Source organism: Nicotiana tabacum, chromosome 16 (assembly GCF_000715075.1).
Source record: "Nicotiana tabacum cultivar K326 chromosome 16, ASM71507v2, whole genome shotgun sequence".
Taxonomy (NCBI): domain Eukaryota; kingdom Viridiplantae; phylum Streptophyta; class Magnoliopsida; order Solanales; family Solanaceae; genus Nicotiana; species Nicotiana tabacum.
Window position 1 is genome coordinate 66,714,503 of NC_134095.1, and position 22,561 is coordinate 66,737,063.

Below are 22,561 nucleotides of genomic sequence, written 5' to 3' on the forward strand. Positions count from 1 at the left end.
ATCGATGCTTGAAATTCACTATATTTGCATGAATTGTATGAAATCACATCTTTGGTAATATCAAACGTTTCGAACTCCTAGGTATTTTAACCTTAGGCTCTTTTCTGTCCAAAACTATAGTGACCAATGTTAGGGCCTGACATCTGAACTATCATCATCCAACTTGTGGCTCAATTTCCAGAAATTAAATGAAGTTGTTCTAGGAGATAAAACACATATGAATACACTACTATGCACAAACTTATCCTTCAAAGTATACCATCATCTGATAAATCACTTCCTGCGCCATCCGGTGAATTTTGGTCTTAATCCAGACCTAAAATATACGAAGATTTCGTTACAATCACTGTTTCTTACATTTTCTTTTAGCACCCATAGGCATTACTGTATACCCACAAGTAACCAGAATTTTTATACACTGAAAATTAGAGATATGGTAACTGAATAACTAATAACCGGCATCCTAAATAACCATAAACTTGCTAACTGAAAGATTGTATAACTGGTAATTAAGGTAAACTCATAACCATAGAACATGATAACTGCCTTTTTTTTACTTTTTGATAAGATTATGCTCTAATATGTACTACTACCCATTGCATCCCACTTTTAACATCATCTTATGTCTCATATTTACCAATCTATACTCCATAATTACCCAATGGTCAATTACCCTCTCTAGGAACTTAGGTTTCTCCTGTGTGTCGCTTGGGCATCCACTATGTTTGAAATTCGATAGGAAGAGAATGTTAACTATTGCTCTAAGCTTCATGGCACGATGTAGAGTAGAAAGAAATGAGACAATCCTAGATGTCTTGGTAGTTAACCGTTTATATGAGTGGCCGGCACACACATATAAAGGAAACTCCACTAGACACAGCTTCATAGACTCCTTAGGACTCTTGAACCTAGTGCTCTGACACCAAGCTTTGTCACACTCCGAATCTGGGCTTGGACGTAACACGACACTCGGTGCCTGACTACATATGACCGAGCGAACCAACTGGCTGGCTGAATCAACATGTGATATCATAACATATTGAATGCAGAAGATAAACTAACACATGTTGGTATATGAAAGTCTGGATGATATAAATCAAAGTGCAGAAACGCTAATACAATTCTGAAACATATTTGTAGCCAACATAGCTTAATATGAAAAGCCTGCGACTCTGTCTAACTGTTACTCTAGTCTATGAAGCCTCTAATGAAGTAATGAAAACACTAACTGTCTGAAAATACTGAAGATTGTAAGGTAATGATAATGCCTCGAAAGAACTAAGGATCACCAAATAGCTGGTACGAGAATCCTACCGCTCTGAATTGTCAACCTGTAAATCATTACCTGCATCGTGAGATGCAGGCCCCGGGCAAAAGGGATGTCAGTACATTTGAATTGCACTGGTATGTAAAGCAACTGAAAGAAAGAACTATAAATGTTGAAACCGATACTGAGCTGATAATTGAGAATTGATAATTGATAACTGAAATGATAACTATTCAAACTGAAACTAAAATGATAATTGATAACTGATAACTAAAATAATAACTGATAATTGATAACTGAAATGATAACTGATAACTGAATTGAACAAAGGAAGTAAAAATATGAATACTCCATCTTCTGAATGATGAACAACATGTTTATCTAAATAAATAAACTGCGGCCTCAGGGCCAATATATATATGTGCACAATTGCGGTCTCAGGCCCAAGTATACGTATACATAACTACGGTATCAGGCCCAAAGATGCAAAAAGCATAAACTGCAGCCTCTAGCCCAAATATGCATAAAGCATTAACTGCGGCCTCAGGCCCAAATACAGGTGTTCAACAATCAGGGATTTATAATTAGGAACTGAGAATCATATTGCAATACATGATAGTGAAATACTGAATCACACTGAGTTACATGTGTTATACCCCGTTTTAACACGGGTCAAATCTAGAATATAACATATTGGTAATTCTGAAGGTTTAATTAATTAAAGAGAGTCGCCACCTAATTATTTTAACGGTGAATTAGGACACCAATTATAGCTAAGTAATGCTTAAAATTAACTCTGTTTTTATGGTCTGCTTAACCTTAAAAATTCTAGGTAAGAGTTCTACTTAATCCTATAGGGAAGGTTGTAAAAGCACCCTATGTGATCCGTTAATTACAGTTAACCGACCAAACTTAGGTTAATTAAGTCTAAGGTATATATATAAGTACATCATTTAGGTGTTGGGTATCTAAAGAAAGTAGCTTATAACTAATATATGCGCATGTTACTTAAAATAGTACACTACTAGAAATAGGGCATGTGGCAATGAACATTTATGCAACGGTAACAGAACCGTTGCCATACACTATATATATCAACGGTTAAAACCGTTGCCAATAGGGCTGGAGGATTTCGCTACTCTTTAATAATCTACCCGTTGCCATTGTACAGGAACCGTTGCCATAGATCTTACTGTAGCAACGGTTGTTACAAACGTTGCAATATTTGTATCTATTGGCACGGTGTTGGGGAAAATTACCTATAGGGACGGTTATGGGTTCCCTCCTTATTTTCCCTCTTCTATTTTGCCAAACCCGCCAAAATCTTTTCCTTAATATTTTTTTTACTCTTATTTCTTATTGAAAATATAAAATATCAGCTTTTTCATTCCCTAAACAACATGTACTCTATCAGACCCTAAACCCACTTCCTCTCTCCCTAACTCACGCTAATTATTTCGCAATTTCATCTCCTCCCAATTTCACTCCCAATTTCGCTCTCTCTCATCCAAATTTGTAACATAAACACTGCAATGAGGGTTCTTAGCTATGGGTGGAATTTAGCTTTGTAAAATTAAATACCCAATAGATTCATAAAGTAGCAGAATCGTGGGGTCTCAAAATCAGTTAGAAATCAATAGTTGAGATTTTGCAAAGTGTATTCGCAGAGACAAAAAGGTTGGGATCTCTTTCTACCATCAGCGTATGTTTTCCTATTTTTGGCTAGTTTCAGATTTTCATTTTTCTTTGTGATTTTTGTTTGCATGCACACAAATTGGTGGTCTTACTTTTTTATTTTAATTTTATATGCATTTTCTTTATGAGAGTCTTTAATTTATTCAGTAACTACAATTAGAAGCGAGTTTTCTGTTGGCAGATTCTCCGGAAAAGATCGATTCCTTGAGCGTGTTCACATAATTAGTTTCTCAGTTAGCTTCAATCGCGAGAAATTATTTTTCCAAAAGGCACACTGTGAGAAATCGCTAGCTGAAGAAGTTGTAAGTTCTTATTTTCTTATTTAGATATATTGGTTTTCTTTATTCTTTAGTCTTTTGGGTATCAGTGGTGTATATGTTGCTTTAGATTTATGATTTGAACCGAAACTGGTATGCTAGGCTTTGAATCGTTTGTTCTTTCAAAACAAAAAGGAATCATTTTCCATTTTTTAGGTACAGGGTAAAAGGGTTTCATTATTTACTGCTTTTAACTTATGTGGTTCATGTGGATCAAGATAAGAATGTATCTGTTAGTTCTATTTAGTTGCAATAAACTAAATATATGATGCTTGCATAGAAGGAAAAAAAACTGCCCCTTTTTAGATCTGCTCATGTTTTGTTGTAGCTTTGTATTCTTTCTCTTAAAAAAAACTACTATAGTTTAATAATATATTGGTAAAAAGATACATTAATTAATTAGTGAATGTAAAAGATACATGTATTGTTTTTTGATTAATTTGGTGCAAACTCAGGTACTAGTAAAAAATTTCAGCCTTCTTTTTCTCTTGTAGATGTGTGTTCCATGATAGCAATGTTTGAATATTTTAGAAGAGATAATATATTCCAAACTTTTGTTCAATGTGTTTGTTCAAATATGTATCACGTTTTTCCCCTTACTCTTCTGCTCTTGTGTTCGTCAATAATAGCAACATCACATATTAGGAAAAAAGAAAAGGGAAATTGAAAGGTTCTAATCAGGTGCTGGTACTTATTAAGTACATAGAAGTGCACGGTGTCGTCTGATTTAAAATTGGGATGTAGGGAGTATCTGCTTCTATTTTATTAGATCGTTACTTGTATTTAGTTTATGAAAAATATTCACTTTTATTCTAGATGTAGGTTTAAATTGTTTGATGGTAAGTCAATTTATTTGTTTGTAAAAGCTAGGTATCTGTTTTGTGAGAGCACTTCATACATAGATGGGCCTCAGTAAAGAAACATACCAAACTTCTACATCCTACTTACAAAAAACACACTCTAATTGCTATATCTATATGGTGCTACTTATAGAAAAAGTGAGCAGGAAATTATTTGTGTAATTTAAATTGAGATCTTGTTTGTTCAGATCATTTTTTATATCTGTAAAAGTGGTTTATTGGTTAAACCCCTTATATGCATATGCATTACAGTGAAAGGATCTTATTTGCTTGTAGAATACTTATAGTTTGTAAAGATTTAAAGGTTACATATATTGATGAGAACTAAATCGCCATCCTTGAATCCTAGATTAACAGAGTACTTGATCATGGTTTATTTGATAACATTAGTTCTCTTTAATTTTTTTGTAACTTAGCTTAACATAAATCTTAATTTTGGTGATTTACTAATATCTTATAGGAATTAAATGGATTATGGAGATAAAAGTTGGATGAATCTCCTAAGATGGACGGATGAGTATATTCGTGGAGTAAATACTTTTCTTGATAAGGCATTTGAACGAGCTTCCCAGGGAAATGAAATATTATGTCCTTGCAAAAAGTGCATGAATCGCAATTGGCATTATAGAAATGTGGTGGAGGATCACTTGGTAGTAAATGGGTTTGTTGCTGGTTATACCAAATGGGTTTTCCATAGGGAAGGATTTTCCTCGGCAAATCCACCTAATCCATGCAATGATGATGATGATTTTGACATGCGTGACGATATTGACGAACTACTTCATGATACATTTAGAAATATAAAGGGTTAGTCAAGGCATGAAGAAGGAGTGAAAGAGGGACTATCTGAAGATGCAAAGAAATTTTTTAGATTGGTTGATGAGGGAAAACAAGAGTTATATCCTGGGTGTGAAAATTTTACTAAACTAAGTTTCACCATTCGGCTATACTTGCCTAAATCCTTGCATGGGTGGAGTAATGTAGCATTTTCAGACATGCTGGACTTGATAAAAGAGGCATTTCCCTTTGCTCAACTACCAGAGTCGGTTAACAAGGCTATAAACATGATAAGAGATTTGGGTCTTCATTATGAAAAAATACATGCATGCCCTAATGATTGCATGCTAGTTTGGAATGACAATGCGAAGGCTGATACTTGTTCTGTTTGTGGGACTTCAAGATTGCATGCTATAAGTGTTGGTTGAAGAAAAACTACTATGAAGCCTATGCCAATGACGAACTTCGAATGGAAAAAAAGCCTTCCTATGTTTCAGAATCTGAGTTTAAGTACCTTCTTGAATACTGGAAGTCTGATAAAGCTCAGGTAAGTTATAGACACAGTAAACTTGATTTTGGACAAAGAGAATGAGTAATTCTTTTGAAGTTCATTCCCCGTCTTGTCTTTGTGTCCAACACTTTTTAGATTATCAAAATGCACAAGGCAGGAATGTATTAGATGTTTAACATAAAAGCTTACTTGTTGCAGCAAACTTCGAAAACTAATAATGAGAATCGAAAAAAGTTAAAGAATTCACACACTGCTGGCAAAACAAGTTTTGCCACAATCCGCGAGGTTCGGTATTTTCTCTTATTTTTCATTAATATGAACTTTTTAACCTTACTTAGTAAAATTTTTATGCTGACTTTCATGTAACTAGAAAAAAAAAGAAGGAAACTTCTGAGGAACCATCAAGTAAGGACATGTTTGTGGCTACGAGATCAAGAAAACCCGGTCGAGTATACAAGGAATCATATGAAGATACAATGCGCAAAATTGTACAAAGAGTTCTACTTTAAATCTTGTCAAGATTATCTTTTTGGTCCTGATTGTTAACTCAGTTTTATTTATTTGTATTTTCTTCTCTTAAATTTTATTTGTAGGCTGAAATGGAGCAAATACAAACTCAAGAAAGTGAAGATGATAACCAATCAATTGATGCATTTGCAACAGTCATGGGACCTGAATATCCAGGTCGTGTAAGATTGTATGGTCGTGGGGTTACAAAGACTATCTTGAAACAAAAATCTGGAAATTCTGGACCCTCTTCAAAGACTACTGATGAGATAATGGAGCAAAAAATGAAGGAAATGGAAGAGAGAATGCAACAAAGGATGCAGAAAAACTTCGAGGAACAACAGGAAACTTGGCGGCAACAAATTACACTTAATGTTGTTGCACAACTTCAGCATATTAACCCAGATTTACGAATTGATCCTAATATGCTAGCATTCGGTGGTCGTTCACTCGGAGAAGCTTCCTCTGCACAACAAGTTGCAATTCAACTAATCAATCGTCCATCTACTGGCAGTACTAATCAAGGTGTGTACTTAATTATTGCAAAATACTGCATCTCTGGATGCAGTATTTTAATAATTCTTCTTCTTTACACATTGTTGCTGTCGTTCTCTTTTATTTCTGGATTGAATATTATTAATAATTGGGACACATCAGGAAATGAAGCTTAAATCTCAAAAACTATTAGAAAACAGTGAAAACAACCTTAACAGAACTTCCTTAGATGAACTTCTGTTTGTTATTTTTGAAGCCAAAAGAGAGAAGAAATGGAAAAAAATGTTAAGCTTAATGGAGTGATTAGCTTTTGACCACCGCTTGTCCCATGAGAAGATGATAAAAATGTATCTCTTTAATCTTAATTGTTGGTATCTTTCTTTTTATTTTATTTCTGGAATTTATAGTGTGTTCAGTTTCAGTATCTATTTGGCAATGAGATCTTAATTTTCTGATATTTGATTAATTATCTGGGGTACTTCTTGTCGATTTCGGATATTATTCTGTTTCAAGTTGTCATTTTATGCACTTCAGCTTTATTGGACATCATGCAATATGTTCTTTTCTTTATTCATTTGAGTGCTGAAATTATTTCTTAAGGAATTCCTTTTTGGCCATGTACTACTTGAAATATGAAGGATATCAATGTGCTTATGTGAACTAGTTGACAAATTCAAGTAGTAAAAACCATATCTAGTACTTAATTTTCTCTCTAAACATGTAATTAGACCAACATCTGCTTGGAAATGCCACCAGTCCAACATGCCATGTACAGACTTTAGAAGAAGACAACAGGCCACCCACATCCAATGCATTGCAGACAGTTCTTGTGGCCACTCATAAGCAGCAACAAAGAAAATGAGGTACCAATCTTAATTTCTTTGATGTTACAAGCCACACAGTTACACCCATATCTCATACGCTCCACCTCTGATTCTCTTCTGTCATTCACAACACACAGAGGCAGACTACTCACGCATCTTTTTTGATTTCATGCTTTCCTATCTTCAACATGACTTTCTTTGATGATATTGTTAAAGCCAAGTTGAATATAGATGTCTTGTTTGTGTCAAGTGGTGTCACTTTATTTTATTTATCCTCATATTTGTTTCTTCCTTTTAATTAAATATACATATTTAGTATAATTTTTTGACCAAGCGATGTCATGTGACACCACTTGGCCTAAGGTACATCCGCCCCTGGTTCTATGGAAAGAAGTTCAGTAGGCCTGAAATTTAACATTGTAAGCCATCTAGCAATGTCCACAGTCTGCCACGTCTACTTCAGCTATCGATCAGTTTTTTTGTTTGATTATGTGGAAAGATTTTCCAATATGTAGATGCAGCAAGTTTACAACGAGAGTGACATGTAGAATCAGCAATTTGGCATGTGAATTCATTTGCTAGAATTGGTCATTTAGATTTTAGTCTAACTCTGCTAGTCTACTATGCATAACAGAGCGAGAAAGCAACTTATCTCCATTTGATTGGTTCTACTCCTTCTAAGTATACTTCTTGGTCAACTAAACTAGAATGGGTAACGATAGAAAGTTAATATATTTTCATGTAAATTCAACATTTCGAGACTTATCTTGCATCTGGTAGTTCATAATTGGTCTTTTAGGTAGTTGTTAAAAATTTCACTACACGTGCGATGTCCAGCGTCCTTTATAGAAATGGAGAGGTAACTAGTTTAGATTTCACTTCATAATAATGCAGTGCTCATAATAATGTCAAAAAAAAATTGTGTGTCTGGTATTCTTAAATCCTTTAAAAGACTTGACCTTTCATTTGTTTTTGAATGGTTAACTAGCATTTAAAGAGATAATGATTTTATTTATCCTCTTTTGTAGATGGAGAAAATGAAGAAAGGGAAGATTAAAGGAATGAAGATCCTGCTTAAGAAGATTTTTGGATTGTTGCTGAAACTCTAAATGTTCTAGGAATCTTTTGTTATCAAACATTTTGAAACTTCTTTAACTTTTGGATTGTAAAACTTATGTACTTGGTTCTTAACTTTTGGATTATTAAACTTATGTACATGGGTTCTAATATTTTGCTTTTATGGATATTACAACTTGGATTGTAAATGTTTATGATTAGTTTTATTTTGTGATTTATATAAATTATTGTGTATTATAATTTAATGTAAATATTTATTTACTATCAGGGAGTATATTGTTGGTTCAATTAAACCGTTACAATAGCTTATCTCAACCGTTGCTATAGGTAACAAAAACTGTCTCAATTAACCATGTAAACTGTTGCTATGATAGGTAACCGTTGCAGTAGGTAAACTAAACCATTGCCATAGGTACTATAAACCGTTGCAATAGATAACGCACACCGTTGCATTAGAACCTATTAGATTGTTACTGTAAAGAACCCGTAGCAATAGTAATTAAACCGTTGCAAAAGCGGCAAAGAATCGTCGTAATATCCTAACTTAACCGTTGCAATAGAAAAAATAACTGTTACACAAACATATATTGCAACGCCTTTGAACCGTTCTAGTTGATTGAAAATACTCGTCACAGTAGAATGATAAATAACCGTTGCAATAAATTGCTATAGGGCAACGGTTTTCGAAACCGTTGCAGTAGAGCTACTGCAACGCGACCTAGTTAGACGGACGCAAAAACGTTGCGATAGCTCTATGGCAACAGTTGTCTATGCGTTGTCATAGGTTTATTTTCCATTAGTGGTAATTTGTAAAAATGACTTAACAAGTGAACTGGATCAGCCAAGGCCTCTTTATAAGTGTTGTAAAAACTTATAATTGACCGTCAATATTTAAATGATCAAAATGGGACAAGACCAGTAAGTATGTTAGCCGAGTAACTATCTATATTTGAAAAGTAACTTTTACAAATAATATTTTTCTTTTCTTGTAAAAAGAAATATGTGTGGAATTGCTTGGCAAAATGTAGCTTCAAAGATGATAATAAGAATCTATTTTCAAAGATAGACTAAGAGAGTTGGTAAAAATTGTTTTGCATATACACTTCTAACAGTATTTAGCTTATTCTTTTGAAACCCGTTTGACTCCTTATAAAAGGTGTCTGAAGCATAGTGTTAAGCTTCCTAGAAAATGAATAGTTAATAAGAAAAGAAAGTTATAAGATTATCGATCTTAGATTCCTTATTCTAATTATCGTATCCTATGTGATATAAGTATAGCAAAGAACCTAAATGTCACGACCCAAAACCTCACCTGTCGTTATGGCGCCTATCGTGGTACTAGGCAAGCCTCGACTCAACATCTCAACACAGTAGAAATTTTCAATAAGGGCGGAATCAGTTAATATTAAATAAAAACCTTTTTAAATAGAATATAACTCCAAAAGTACTAAACAATCCATCCCCAAAATCCGGTGTCACTGAGTGCATGAGCATCTAACTGATAACAATATCAGACTAATAAAACATTGTCTGAAATATAAAACAGTACAACATGAAAGGAAAGGAGAGTCAAGGTTAGCGAACGTCATGCAGCTACCTCAATAGTCTCCTGAGTCTGACTCCTCAATCAACAACCCGTGACCAAAAGTGCCTGGATCTGTACAGGAGGTACAAGGGGTAACGTGAGTACACCAACTCAGTAAGTAACAGAAATAAATAAGGAACTGAGAATTAGTGACGAGCTATGCAAATACAGTTATCTCAATAACTTTCAATTTAACAGTTTAAGTCTCATCAGGGCATACTCAAGTAAATCAGATATCGAATATTCGAGAAATATGTATGACAAGAACAAATAGCAACTAAGTTCAGTAATTAACTGAAAACAAAAACGGCCTCTCAAGGTAACAGTCACTCATCTCATCTCAATAGCTCAATCACACGGCTCTCAGCCCTCAATAATCATACTCAATAGGTACTTGCGCTTACTGGGGGTGTACAAACTCCGGAGGGGCTCCTTCAACCCAAGCGCTATAAACTGCACAGACAACTCACGTGTTGCACGGACAACTCACGTACTATAATAAAATATTTGGATCCGCACGGACAAGTCACGTGCTGCACGGACAACTCACGTGCTATAATAAAATATCTGAATTCGCACGGACAACTCACGTGCTATAGTATCAATAACCTCACAATTAGGCCCTCGGCCTCACTCAGTCAACCATCTCTCCAGTCTCCCAGGCTCTCGGAAATCATATAAATAGCCCAAACAAAAGTAATGTCATGTATCAACAATGAACAGCAAGAGACAAGGGCATAATAAACAAGAAAAGCTATGACTTAGTACAAAACAACAACTAGCAGCTAATTCAGCAAGTACACGACCTCTCAGGTCTCACCAATGATCACATAAGGCCTAACATGATTTCTAACATGAAGTACAGTCAATTTCCATGAAAAACAGAGGAAACATATATTAAACAATAGGCCAGTTGATTCCACAGTCTCACGGGACGAACCAAGTCACAATCCCTACGGTGCACGCCCATACGCCCGTCACCTAGCATGTGCGTCACCTCAAAAAAATAGTCATACGACATAATATCTGGGGTTTCATGCCCTCAGGACCAGATTTATAACCGTTACTTACCTCAATCCGAGCAAAATCCTACTCTGCAATGCCTTTGCCTCTCAAATAAATCTCCAAATGCCTCGAATCTAGCCACCATAATTCGATTCAGTCAATAAAAAATATAGGAATTAATTCCATATGAAATTCTACATTTTTTATTAAAAATCCGAAATTACACTAAAATTCGCCTATGGTCTCGGAACCCGAAAAAAATTACGGAATATGAACCCCCATCCAACCACGTGTCCAACCATATAAATTTTACCAAAATTCGACAACAATTCGGCCTCCAAATCATCAAATCTTATTTTCAAATCCCTATGCCCAAATTCGCGATTTATACCTCAAAAATACGTAATCTAGCCAGGATATTCAATAATAATTCAATAATATTGACTAACAATGATCACAAGGGACTTACCTCAAAAATTCTCATGATTTCTCGCTCAAAATTACCAAAATCCAAGCTTGAAAATCAAAAAAAATGTGAAGAAACCCGGACTGATTGTCCTATAATCTGTCCAAAATTTGGGGTACTATTCACGCGTTTTTTACGGTTCACGGGGCACGGTTCACGGGGTACTGTTCATGGGCACTGTTCATGGGGTACTGTTCATGGGCACTGCTCACGGGATGTTCATGGGCATTGTTCACGGGACTATTCATGATGCTGTAAAAAAAGGCAGCAGCTGCCCAAAGAGAATTTCAACAACTTTTTTCTACCCGTTAACCTTCCGAAATCCACCCGAGGCCCTCGAGACCTCAACAAAATACATCAACCAGTCCTAAAACATCATACGAACTTAGTCGAAATCTCAAATCATATCAAATAACGCTAAAACCGTGAATCACACCTCAATTCAAGCATAATGAACTAGGAACGTCCAACTTCTATATTCGATGCAAAAACATATCAAATCAAGTCCGATTGACTTCAAATTTTGCACACAAGTCATAAATAATATAATGAAGCTATGAAAATTTTCGGAACTAGATTCCGACCTCGATATCAAAAAGTCAACCCCCCGGTCAAACTTCCAAACTTAAATTTTTTATTTTCGCCATTTCAAGCCTAATTTAGCTACGAACCTCGAAATAAATATCCGGACATACTCCTAAGCCCGAAATTACCTTACGGAGCTATTGAAATCATCAAAAATCCATTCCGGGATCATTTACACATATTTCACTTTCCGGTCCATTTATTCAACTTAAGCTTCCAAAACATGGATTGTTCCTTCAATTAAATTTTGAATCATCTGAAAACAAAACTTGACCACTATCGCAAGTCATAATACACAAAAAGACGCTACTGAAGACTTTAAATAGCTTGACGGGATAAAAATGCTTAAAACGACAGGTCAGGTCGTTACACTAAATAATTACATCCAAACTTGAGATAAAACCCAAATACACAAGCAAATTGACAATCACAAAAGTTAGATAAAATGAATGGCAAAAGAATTAAAAGAAGAACGCCATAGGTGCCCCCAAGCGTTTCGCTTGTTTTCTTGCTATTTGGTGCATTCTAAGAAAGACGGTGTAGGATGTGATGACTCCATGCTCGGGTAGTGTTGAGTCTCTATGAGACTCCACTGCTAGAGTCTTGAATTAAGACTCCATTTGCTCCAAAATGTACATACAGAGAATGGGAAAAGGAAAAGAAAATTAGGGGAAGGAATTTAAGTCTGTGATATACAAAAATGGAACACACAAGACAAGTCTATCTGCAACAACCTAGAAGCTTGAAAACAGTAGCATACTACATAAAAATGATTCTTAAAGGGAAGTAATGATTTATAATATGAGTTAAGGGAAAATCAAGCAAACAGGGATACTTTCTACTACTTTACGTTATTTAAAAATAAAAATGCGAGAAAAAAAATCATACCCAGTAATAAGATCTCTAAAATAGAATATATATGAGTGCATATTAGTATTCATTATTAGCTCAAGGGAATGGGTCCTAAATAAAGTGTTTTAAGCCTGAGGTCTAAAGGAAAAGTTTGACAGCATGCGAAATTGAATAAACATCTTCAAGTCCTACAATTATGACCTCTAGATTTTTTCTACAAAATATCACTCCTACCACCTGAGAACACCATAACGTTTTAACAAAAAAAATCCTTTAATTTACACAGTCCAAAAATGAGTGAACGACGACAAAATTAATTATCACGATGACTAATAAGTTAAATGTGAACTGTTGAACTTATAAGTAAGTTATTTAGTTACGCGATTTCAGATAATCAGGATCCCCAGTATATTAAAAAAATAAAAGATTCAATTCCAGAATTCACTCATATATATTTAGCACTCGTTCTTAATACATTTTAGGATACTTAATCGAGATAAGTGAAAAAGATTATGCCTTGTACAATCTGAATAACTTAAGGCTTAGTTTCAAGAGACATATATTCAGTTTATTATCCTCAAATTTTACATATATCTTGATCATGTTTTGAACATACAAACATTTTATATGAGTAAGGTTCAGAACTATCTACTATTTAATTTGCAATAAACATACGGACAACTGAAGCATGGTCTTTAAGAAAGAGAATCCTAGAGCATGATCTCTAATGTATGACCAATAACTAAAGAAAAACTAGAACATATCAGCTAGCAAAATTAGATATTGATTTATGCATCATTAACTATCACAAGAATACTCAAAATACGAGGAGCAAACCAGAACTAGCAATACGCTTAAACAGATGATAAATCTTATACATGTTTTGACCAGAAGCAAAAATGGGAAAAGAAGTGACCTTTTGCGGTGCAGTGAACTTGGGGCGTGCAAATAGGTCTACTGTTTTCAGTCTAAGATCCGCTAACTGGAACGACAGTCAAACTCCGAAAACAAAGACGGTAATGCCTCTATTATATGTTTACAGAACCAAGAGAGAAGCAAGCTTTTGGAAAGTGGTTTAAAGGAGTAAAAATGGGAGAGGAGTAACGGCACAAGGGTCTGAAGCGGCGGATACCAAGGTGCTGAAAATAGTCACAAAGTCTGGTATTTATAGGTGTAAAATTAGGGTTCTTGCTTCCTTTGAGCGGGAATTTGAAATTCGGATTTCAAAAGAAGTCAAATGGATCCGTTTGAATTTTAATGTTGAAACCTTTTAGATGGATTGGATCTTCACGTGATTCTTCAGGGATATGCTTCAGGTTACACTCGAAATGGTGAGATATGCTCTGCCACGTATGGATTTGAAGGTCAAACTTTGGCTAAAAATGGAGAAAAATGCCAAGAGAACTCTGCCATAGCAGAGAATGAAAGGGACAATGGAGAGTGGGAAAGGGAAGGCTTCTGTTTCTGAGAGAGAATAAGGGACCCTAGGTGATTTTTGGAATTGGGCTTTTGAGACTTAAAAATAAGGGATTTTTACGTACCTATACCATATACCAAATCTTATTATCTTCATTGTTTAAGGATTGTGTTAATTACATTTAAGCATACCAAATTACCATTTATATACCATAATTCCTTCATTTATTGTAGGCGTGATTTTAGGACCATATTTTCACTTTATTTCGTTTACCCGCCTCTCTCTCCTCCCACCCCCTACGATTTACCTTCAGTTAATCTCCCCTCCCTCTCCCCCACGATTTACCTTCAGTTTTCCCCCCATTCTCGTACAATCTCTTCTCACCCACAATTACCATCACTTTCTTATCCATTTAATTACCTTCAGTTGTATCCCCCACGATTTGAATTCACTTCCATCTTTGACCTCTCTTTTTTTTTGGCAGTGGTTGAAGGTTACTGGTTAACACAGTCGATTGAAACTCGAAGAAGAAGAAGAAGAAGAAGAAGAAGAAGAAGAAGAAGAAGAAGACATATTTCCAGAATTTGTAGATATTTTGTAGTCAGATTGTAGTCAAATTAGAAAAATTGTAGATAAATTGTAGACTGTCTTTTGCAGAAGATTTTGTAGAAGCTTTAGTCGTTTTGGATTTGTGAAAACAGAAAATAATGCATCTACAATTTATCTACAAGATATCTACAAAATAGATACATTGAATTTTAATATCCAAATTCTCATTTCAATTGTAGCATAATTGGCATTTTCGATATAATTGTAGAATATTTGTAGAAGTTTTAGTCTTCCCAATCTACAATTCATCTACAATTTATCTACAATATATCTACAATTCTACAATTTAACTACAATTTATCTACAATTTCTGGAAATACGTCTTCTTCTTCTTCTTCTTCTTCGACTTTCAATCTAAAATTCAGTCAAAACCAAGTCTAATCTTCACCAAAACCCCTCAAAATTGAGATATAAAATCCTAAACATATTCTGAATTACTTACAACAACACCCAATCCAAACAAATAATGATTTTTGAAAATCCAAATTTGAATTCAAAGCTTTCAAGCTTTTTAATGGCTATCAATGGTGGAAAATATATGGAAGAACAGATGAAGATGAAGAACAGAAATCTCCTTTCCGTTTGATTACTAGAGCTTCAGTAGCTTGCGTTTTTTGAGAATTGTAGTTGAGTGAGAGAAGAGAGATCTCTTTCCGTTGAGGAAGGAGAGAATTACGCAGCAATGAGATCTCCTTCCGTTTCAAAATTCGAATTTAATGTTGACAGAATCACACGCAGATCTGGTGCCTTCATTTTAGCGCATTTTTTATGGCAAAATCTACCTATTTTTGGATTGGTATATAATTTGTAGTAAAAGTGTGGACTACACGGGTAAATAACAAATTATGAACATTTTTGGTAATAAGGTTTGATATATGGTATAGATAGGTAAAAATCCCTAAAAATAATCTAGTTGGGATGATTGATCAATTGGCCGAATTGGGCTTGTTCTTATGGGTTTGAAACTGAGGGATTAAGGGATTTTGGGGTTAAGGATTGCATTGGGTTTTAGGTGACTAAATATTGTACAACTCACTTCCTTCTTCAAGTCTTTCTTTGAGCTTCTAATTCTTACTAAATCTCTTAATTAATTTAGTTACTTGATGTTTCTTATCAAAACATAAGATTTGCTAGCATTTAATTTTATAAAATAACTATTACATTAATTGTGAAATAAAGAGTGATTAAAATAAATACTACTATTTAATTAAATGAAGAAAAGTGATACACTTTTTGCAAGAGACAATAAGAATGATATTAAATTAAAATTAATAACAATAATAATAGTAATATCTTACGATGATGACGATGACTATGATGATAATAATAATAATAACAAAAATAATAATAATAGGGATAATAACAATAATACTAATTAGATCTATTTTGGAATAATAACTGTAAAGTAATTATTCTTAAATTACTAGTAATATTAGAAGCTTAAAGAAATAGTTTGGAGGAAAGGAGAGCCAAAATTGGATGTCAACAACATGATACTGGAATACTGGATCACACTGAGTTACATAATACTAGAATACTGAATAGGACTAGACTGAGACATGTATTCTTGAACTGATTATGAACACTGAAATTTCAATTGTTTATGGCATATTGAGTAATTTATACTAAAACTTAAAGGCATCAAACCCAAATCTATATTGAATACGCACTGAGCTCACAACGTTCAGAATGAAAGTCATGAACGAGTTATGAAGCTAAAGAATATAAGTTCTACAGCTATTCAAGGAACTAGGCTAAACTATATTTCTGAGGCAATTAGTAACATCGTAAAAGAAACGTAGTGTAGGGAGAATAATTAACGTTCCCAAACATAGAGAGTTAGCCTCACATACCTTAACTTCTTACTCTTAAGCATAATACAACATTCGTCAACCCTTTGAACTTTAATCTATATCAATACAAGTCAAAGGGATTCCAAATTAGCAACAATAGTCATGTTTTGGTCACTTAGGCATTTTATCAAATACTTGGTGAGAATAAAGCTTCGTAGTCCTTATTAATGGTGTCTTTACACCCAATAACTCATTCTCTTACTCCTAGATAAATTTTAAAGTCTCAAATGGTTATAATCAACATTATTCTTTATCACCCATAAGGTAAACAACACCCTTAATCAATAATCAACTATTAACACCCTAAACCTATAATCCTTCATGGTTTTCTATCAAACTCATAAACTCATATCTCATGAACTAGAGTCTATAATCATTAATCCAATGCTAGAATCAATTAGAGGATGAAGACATTACCTTTTTGAAGTTCAATCCCCTTGAATTCAAGTTCTAGGGTTCCTTCTCTCAACAATGATGTCCCAATCGAATATCTAATGATATAGAGGGTTTACACATGTTAATAAAATGTTGGGAAATTGAAATTCATTTATAATCACCATTAGAACTTACCTTGGGTGGTAGAGGGACCCTTAAGAAGTTAGTTTTTGGAGAGTTCCCCTTTCTAGAGCAAGTTTTTATGTTTTGGGGTTGTGGAGGACGAAGTAGGGCTTTAAAATGACCCCCAAGTGCGCTCCCGTGCACCTGCAGGCCCGACCGCACAAAATGGCAGTAACACTGCCACAAAGTGCGTGGCCGCGCACGGGGCGCGTATATTGTGCACTGTTTTGTAAATACACATAACCTTTTGCACAGAGATCCGTTCGGGTTTTATAATATATCGTTGGAAATATATTTCAAATACCTACAACTTTTATCCTTTGAGTTTTCTCAAATACCTTACACATTTTCACTAACTGCTGTTGGAAGACGAACATTTTGTAAACTTAGTCGATTTTGTCGAATCTTATGCATCTCACTCTCCATCTTGATTCTGGAACAACTATTTTCACCAATAATCATCCCTATAGGACTTCATATGTCTAAAATATTAAATAATACCCATTTAACATATCCACACCTAGTCCAAATGTATGGGGTGTTACAAGCTGATAAGGCGGTGGTATGGAGCAGAAGGATGCAATAAGAAGTTGTTGCCCTAAATCGCACACACAAGTATACACGGTCAATCAAGTAATAAAGAGTGAGTAGAGTATCGTTCCCACGAGGACTTGTGATCCATTATCAACTAAATCAAGCAAATTCTAATTTATCGAGTCAAAAACACAAAGTGATTTATGTTTTGATTAATTCTACTAACTATAGTTGCGAATAGAAAAAGAATTAACTAACTAGCACACTTAACACGAAAGGTTGAATTCACTAAGAATAATATTTAGGGGTCATGGTTGGATAATAATCATATTGAATTCTTCAATCAACATGACTTATCAATTTAGCAGAGTTATTAACCTACAAGGACAGTAATACTCATAGAAATTTGATAATTTTTACTCGCCTATTTGATTTATTCTAAACCCTATATTTCTATGAGATTAGAGATAAAAAGAACGCATTAACAATTTCTTGCACAATTGGCTAAGCACGTTAAATAGGTATATTTCTATCCGTATTCGCAAATTAATTCCTCAATCACTAGGTTCAAGATCGTACTCTATTCAATCCTATTGCAACCAAGAATTACCTCTTTCAATTTCAACTCAAGATTCATATATAGTATTTAATTATTAGCTAGGCATTAAAATAATCACGATCAGGATATGAATAAACAATCCAATATGATTAATTAAATCATCAAATCAATCTCTGAATATCAACATTCATGTAAACCATAACCCAGAATAAACGAGTTTAGCCACACATAGTCATGGTAGAAATCTCAATTAATTATCAAGAATACATAAAAATCAATAATAGAAGGGAAAAAGCAGAACTCAAGATGAATTCCATGGTTTTCGAACTATGTTATGGCTTTTCTCTGCTTCCAAGTGTGTTCTGCCTCCCTAAAGTCTTCTCTCCCTTCAAAAAGTGGCTAACTATCATATTTATATGCTTAAGGGTTCAGTTGGGGAGAATTTGGCTTCTCTTAATTCGAATGATTTTTTTTGCTCCGGTCCCGGTCTGGCTAAGTGTATCTCTCGATGTCCCAGATTTTTGTCTTCAGCTTTTCTTTCACCAATTTTGCTCCTATTTGATATGTTTCCGTGCAAATTAGTTCCTACACATAAGAAACACGTAATGAGCATATTTTAACTTCAAAATTAGTATGAACTCCCACAACTCACACACAAATTAATACACAAACACACTCAAAACATGCATTTTTCACCCATTATCAGAAGACGAGAAGGTCCCTTAGAGGGCTTGGCCATAATTACCCCTTTCCTGATATAGGGAAGAAGGTTGCCCTACCGCTGGCTCTAAAGCAGGGGACTCCAAATCTTGGTCTCCGAAAACTTCTTTCAATGGCTCAAAACTGGGGACTCCGACCCCACGTCCTCCAACTCAACTGGACTGGTGTCTCGAGGATGCTCGGATCGGGAGATAGTTCTGAGAAAACCCTGAACAACATCAGTACCTATCAGAAAATTGACCTTGTTCTTTTTTTAGGGAGACTTGCTGGAATAAAAATTGGAGGGTTGGGTTCTTTTTTCAAGGCAGAATTTTGCATGTCCCTTTTTCGAGCAGAGTCAATGGAGGTGGGAAGCTTTATCAACATGTGCAGAGTTGTTTTCCTCATAGGGATGCCTAGAAAGGAATAAAAAAAACGTTAGGTTAAAAAGCTCGAACAATTGAAATATAGTTGGTATGAATACTTACCATGATCATTGGCTCGCCACTCTAAAAACTCATATAGGAATCTCCAGGACCTCTCCGCTATCTAAGAAGACGCCAAAATCTTTCCTACCGACTCTTTAATATTCTGAATGCTTCTAGGGCTACTAACGTGGATGCCATACAAAGACAAAGAAGATCAGAGCAATTAAAGAAAAGGGGAAAGGAAAATGAGGAATGTTGGTACAATCAAAGGAACTATGGTTACGTTTGTCATTCCACCTCTCCGAAATAAGCCCATTCTCGGGCTTGACCAACTTATGAGTGGGGACTGTAATAAAACTATCAAACCACCCCTTATTGTGGTCATCCTAGTCATCCACAAGGGTCCGAGTACCTCGACTAGCATCAAAATATTTTTTCCCTGAGCGAATTGGGGGAAAACAAATGTTGAAGGTGCAAGAGAGAGAATGGAATGTCAGCTACACTTACTAAGAAATAGAAGCACGCACGAGCCTTCATACATTTGGCCCAACTTGGCCTAAGCATACATTGAAATGGCGATAAAAGTCAAAGATCACATGATCCATCGTCGAACCAAAAGGTGAACGGATAAGTGTAGATAAAGGAGAAACCCGGTATGTGATCGGAAATTCTTCGCCTGAGGGACGTGAATGGCGACACAATCACCCCATTGACAATCACGAAGGATCAGGGAAACACGTTCTTCACAGACGAGGAAATCTATGTTATTAACATGTGAACTCCCACATTGCACTACTGCCTTGTTCCACACTTCAATTACTTCCTCATAATCCTAGCTTCTGGTAAGTACCTCCAAAATTGTAGACTCAGAGGACTGCTTCATTTTTTTTTGTCTTTGTGAGATTTGGGAGCTTTTTTACCAGAAGGACCAGCAAGTGAAGCCTCCATTGAAGCGATAAATGCAGAAGATGGGACGTTTTTTGGCGAAGGTAAAGAAGCACCACTGGACAAAGGCGTAGAAGGATGGTTATCTCTCGAAGAGAAGCCAAAGCCTTGGGGATCCATGTGAGTTACAAACAGGGGGATAGAAGAAGGAAGAGTTGATCAAAAAATAAGGAAAACAAGAACAGCAGAGAAGAAAATCAACAAATGGAGTTTGCGTTAATGGAAAGGCCTACAACCCAATATATACAAAAACAACAACCCAGTGTAATCCCACTAGTGGGGTCTAGGGAGGATAGTGTGTACGCAGACCTTACCCCTACCCCGAAGGAGTAGAGAAGTTGTTTCCGAAAGACCCTCGGCTCAATAAGACAAAAGGACAAAAGAAAACAATATTAGTAACACCACAGAAACAATATGAAAGAAATATATATATAAACATCATGAAATCAAGAGGAATGATACCAAGCAAAAGCAAAATAGTATCCTTACCAAACTAGTCCCCCAAAGTTATGACATAAGACAATACTCAGCTACCTCTAGCCTACAACCTCAATACTCGACCTCCACATATTCCTATCAAGTGTCATATCCTCAGAAATCTGAAGCATCGCCATATCATGCCTAATCACCTTCCCCCAATACTTCTTAGGCCGCCCTCTACCTCTTCTTGAGCCCTCCACAACCAGCCGTTCACACCTCCTTACCGGAGCATCTGGGCTTCTCCTTTGAACGTGCCCGAACCACCTGAACCTTGCTTCCCGCATCTTGTCATCAATGAGAGCCACGCACACCTTCTCTCAAATATCATCATTCCTAATCTTATCCATCCTACTATGCCCGCACATCCACCTCAACATCCTCATTTCTGCTACCTTCATCTTTTGGATATGTGATTTCTTAATCGGCCAACACTCAGCCCCATACATCATGGTCGGTCTAACCACCGCTTTATAGAACTTACCTTTGAGTGTCAGTGGCACTTTTTTGTCACACAATACTCCAAATGCTAACCTCCACTTCATCCATACTACCCCGATACGGTGCGTAACATCCTCGTCGATCTCCCCTCCCCCTTGGATAACTGACCCAAGGTACTTGAAGCTGTCTCTACTTTGGATGACCTGTGATTCAAGCCTCACATCCACGCCCACTTCCCTCTGCTCAGCATTGAACTTACACTCTAGGTATTCCGTCTTTGTCCTGCTAAGCTTGAAACCCTTAGATTCAAAAGCTTGTCTCCAAACCTCCAGCTTCTCGTTAACACCGGTTCGCGTCTCATCAATTAGAACTATGTCATCAGTGAATAGCATGCACCATGGCACATCCCCTTGAATGTGATGTGTTAACGCATCCATCACCAGGGCGAATAGGAACGGACTGAGCGCAGAACCTTGGTGTAACCCCAGAACAACCGAAAAATCCTCAGAGTCGCCTCCCACTATCCTAACCCGAGTCTTTGCCCCATCATACATGTCCTTAATCGCCATAATGTAGGGAACTAACACGCCTTTTGCCTTCAAGCTTCTCCAGAGAACTTCTCTAGGAACCTTGCCATACACTTTTTCTAGGTCAATAAACACCATGTGCAAATCTTTCTTCTTATCTCTGTACTGTTCAACCAACCTCCTAACAAGGTGTATAGCTTTTGTAGTAGAAAAACCCGACATGAAACCAAATTGGTTGTCGAAGATGGATACCGTCATCCTCAACCTTGCTTCAACTACCCTCTCCCATACTTTTATAGTATGACTTAGTAATTTGATACCCCTATAATTGTTACAGCTCTGGATATCACCTTTGTTCTTATATAGTGAGACCACCATACTCCACTTCCACTCATCTGGCATCCTCTTCGCATTGAAAATAACATTCAACAACCTAGTCAACCACTCCAAACCTGTTTTCCCCACACACTTTTAAAATTTACCGGAATCTCGTCAGGCTCGGTCGCTTTGCCTCTACTCATCTTACTCATAGCTCCCACGACCTCCTCAACCTTGATGCGCCTGCAGTACCCAGAGTCAGCGTGACTCTCAGAATGCTCCAATTCACCGAGCACAATATCCCGATCCCCTACTTCATTAAGAAGTTTCTGAAAGTAAGTCTGCCATCTCCTCTTAATCTGGGAATCTTCCA

The 22,561-nt window shown here is 35.9% G+C and overlaps 1 protein-coding gene and 1 long non-coding RNA gene across 7 annotated transcripts; one reads left to right on the top strand and one right to left on the bottom strand.

Moving 5' to 3' along the window:
• The first annotated feature begins 2,639 nt into the window (after positions 1-2,639).
• Positions 2,640-8,518, top strand: LOC107831794 (uncharacterized). 6 transcript variants are annotated; one of them, XM_016659586.2, is made up of 8 exons: positions 2,646-2,944; positions 3,144-3,264; positions 4,600-5,463; positions 5,626-5,712; positions 5,798-5,915; positions 6,021-6,459; positions 7,158-7,292; positions 8,282-8,518. In XM_016659586.2, exons 5-7 carry the CDS (start codon positions 5,841-5,843, stop codon positions 7,289-7,291), a joined length of 648 nt encoding a protein of 215 aa, XP_016515072.2. In that variant the 5' UTR covers positions 2,646-2,944; positions 3,144-3,264; positions 4,600-5,463; positions 5,626-5,712; positions 5,798-5,840; the 3' UTR covers position 7,292; positions 8,282-8,518. The 6 variants fall into 6 exon arrangements, with proteins under 6 accessions (XP_075089004.1, XP_075089003.1, XP_075089005.1 ...); XM_075232903.1 differs by lacking the exon at positions 5,626-5,712 and having other exon boundaries at positions 2,640-2,969; XM_075232902.1 differs by lacking the exon at positions 5,626-5,712 and having other exon boundaries at positions 2,640-2,944.
• Positions 8,519-9,724: 1,206 nt separating this feature from the next.
• On the bottom strand, positions 9,725-14,327 carry LOC142170700 (uncharacterized). The gene is made up of 3 exons (XR_012700080.1): positions 13,740-14,327; positions 10,987-11,054; positions 9,725-9,987 (listed from the first exon to the last, which is right to left on the bottom strand). It is a non-coding gene; the product is annotated as an uncharacterized LOC142170700 (long non-coding RNA).
• Positions 14,328-22,561: the final 8,234 nt, after the last annotated feature.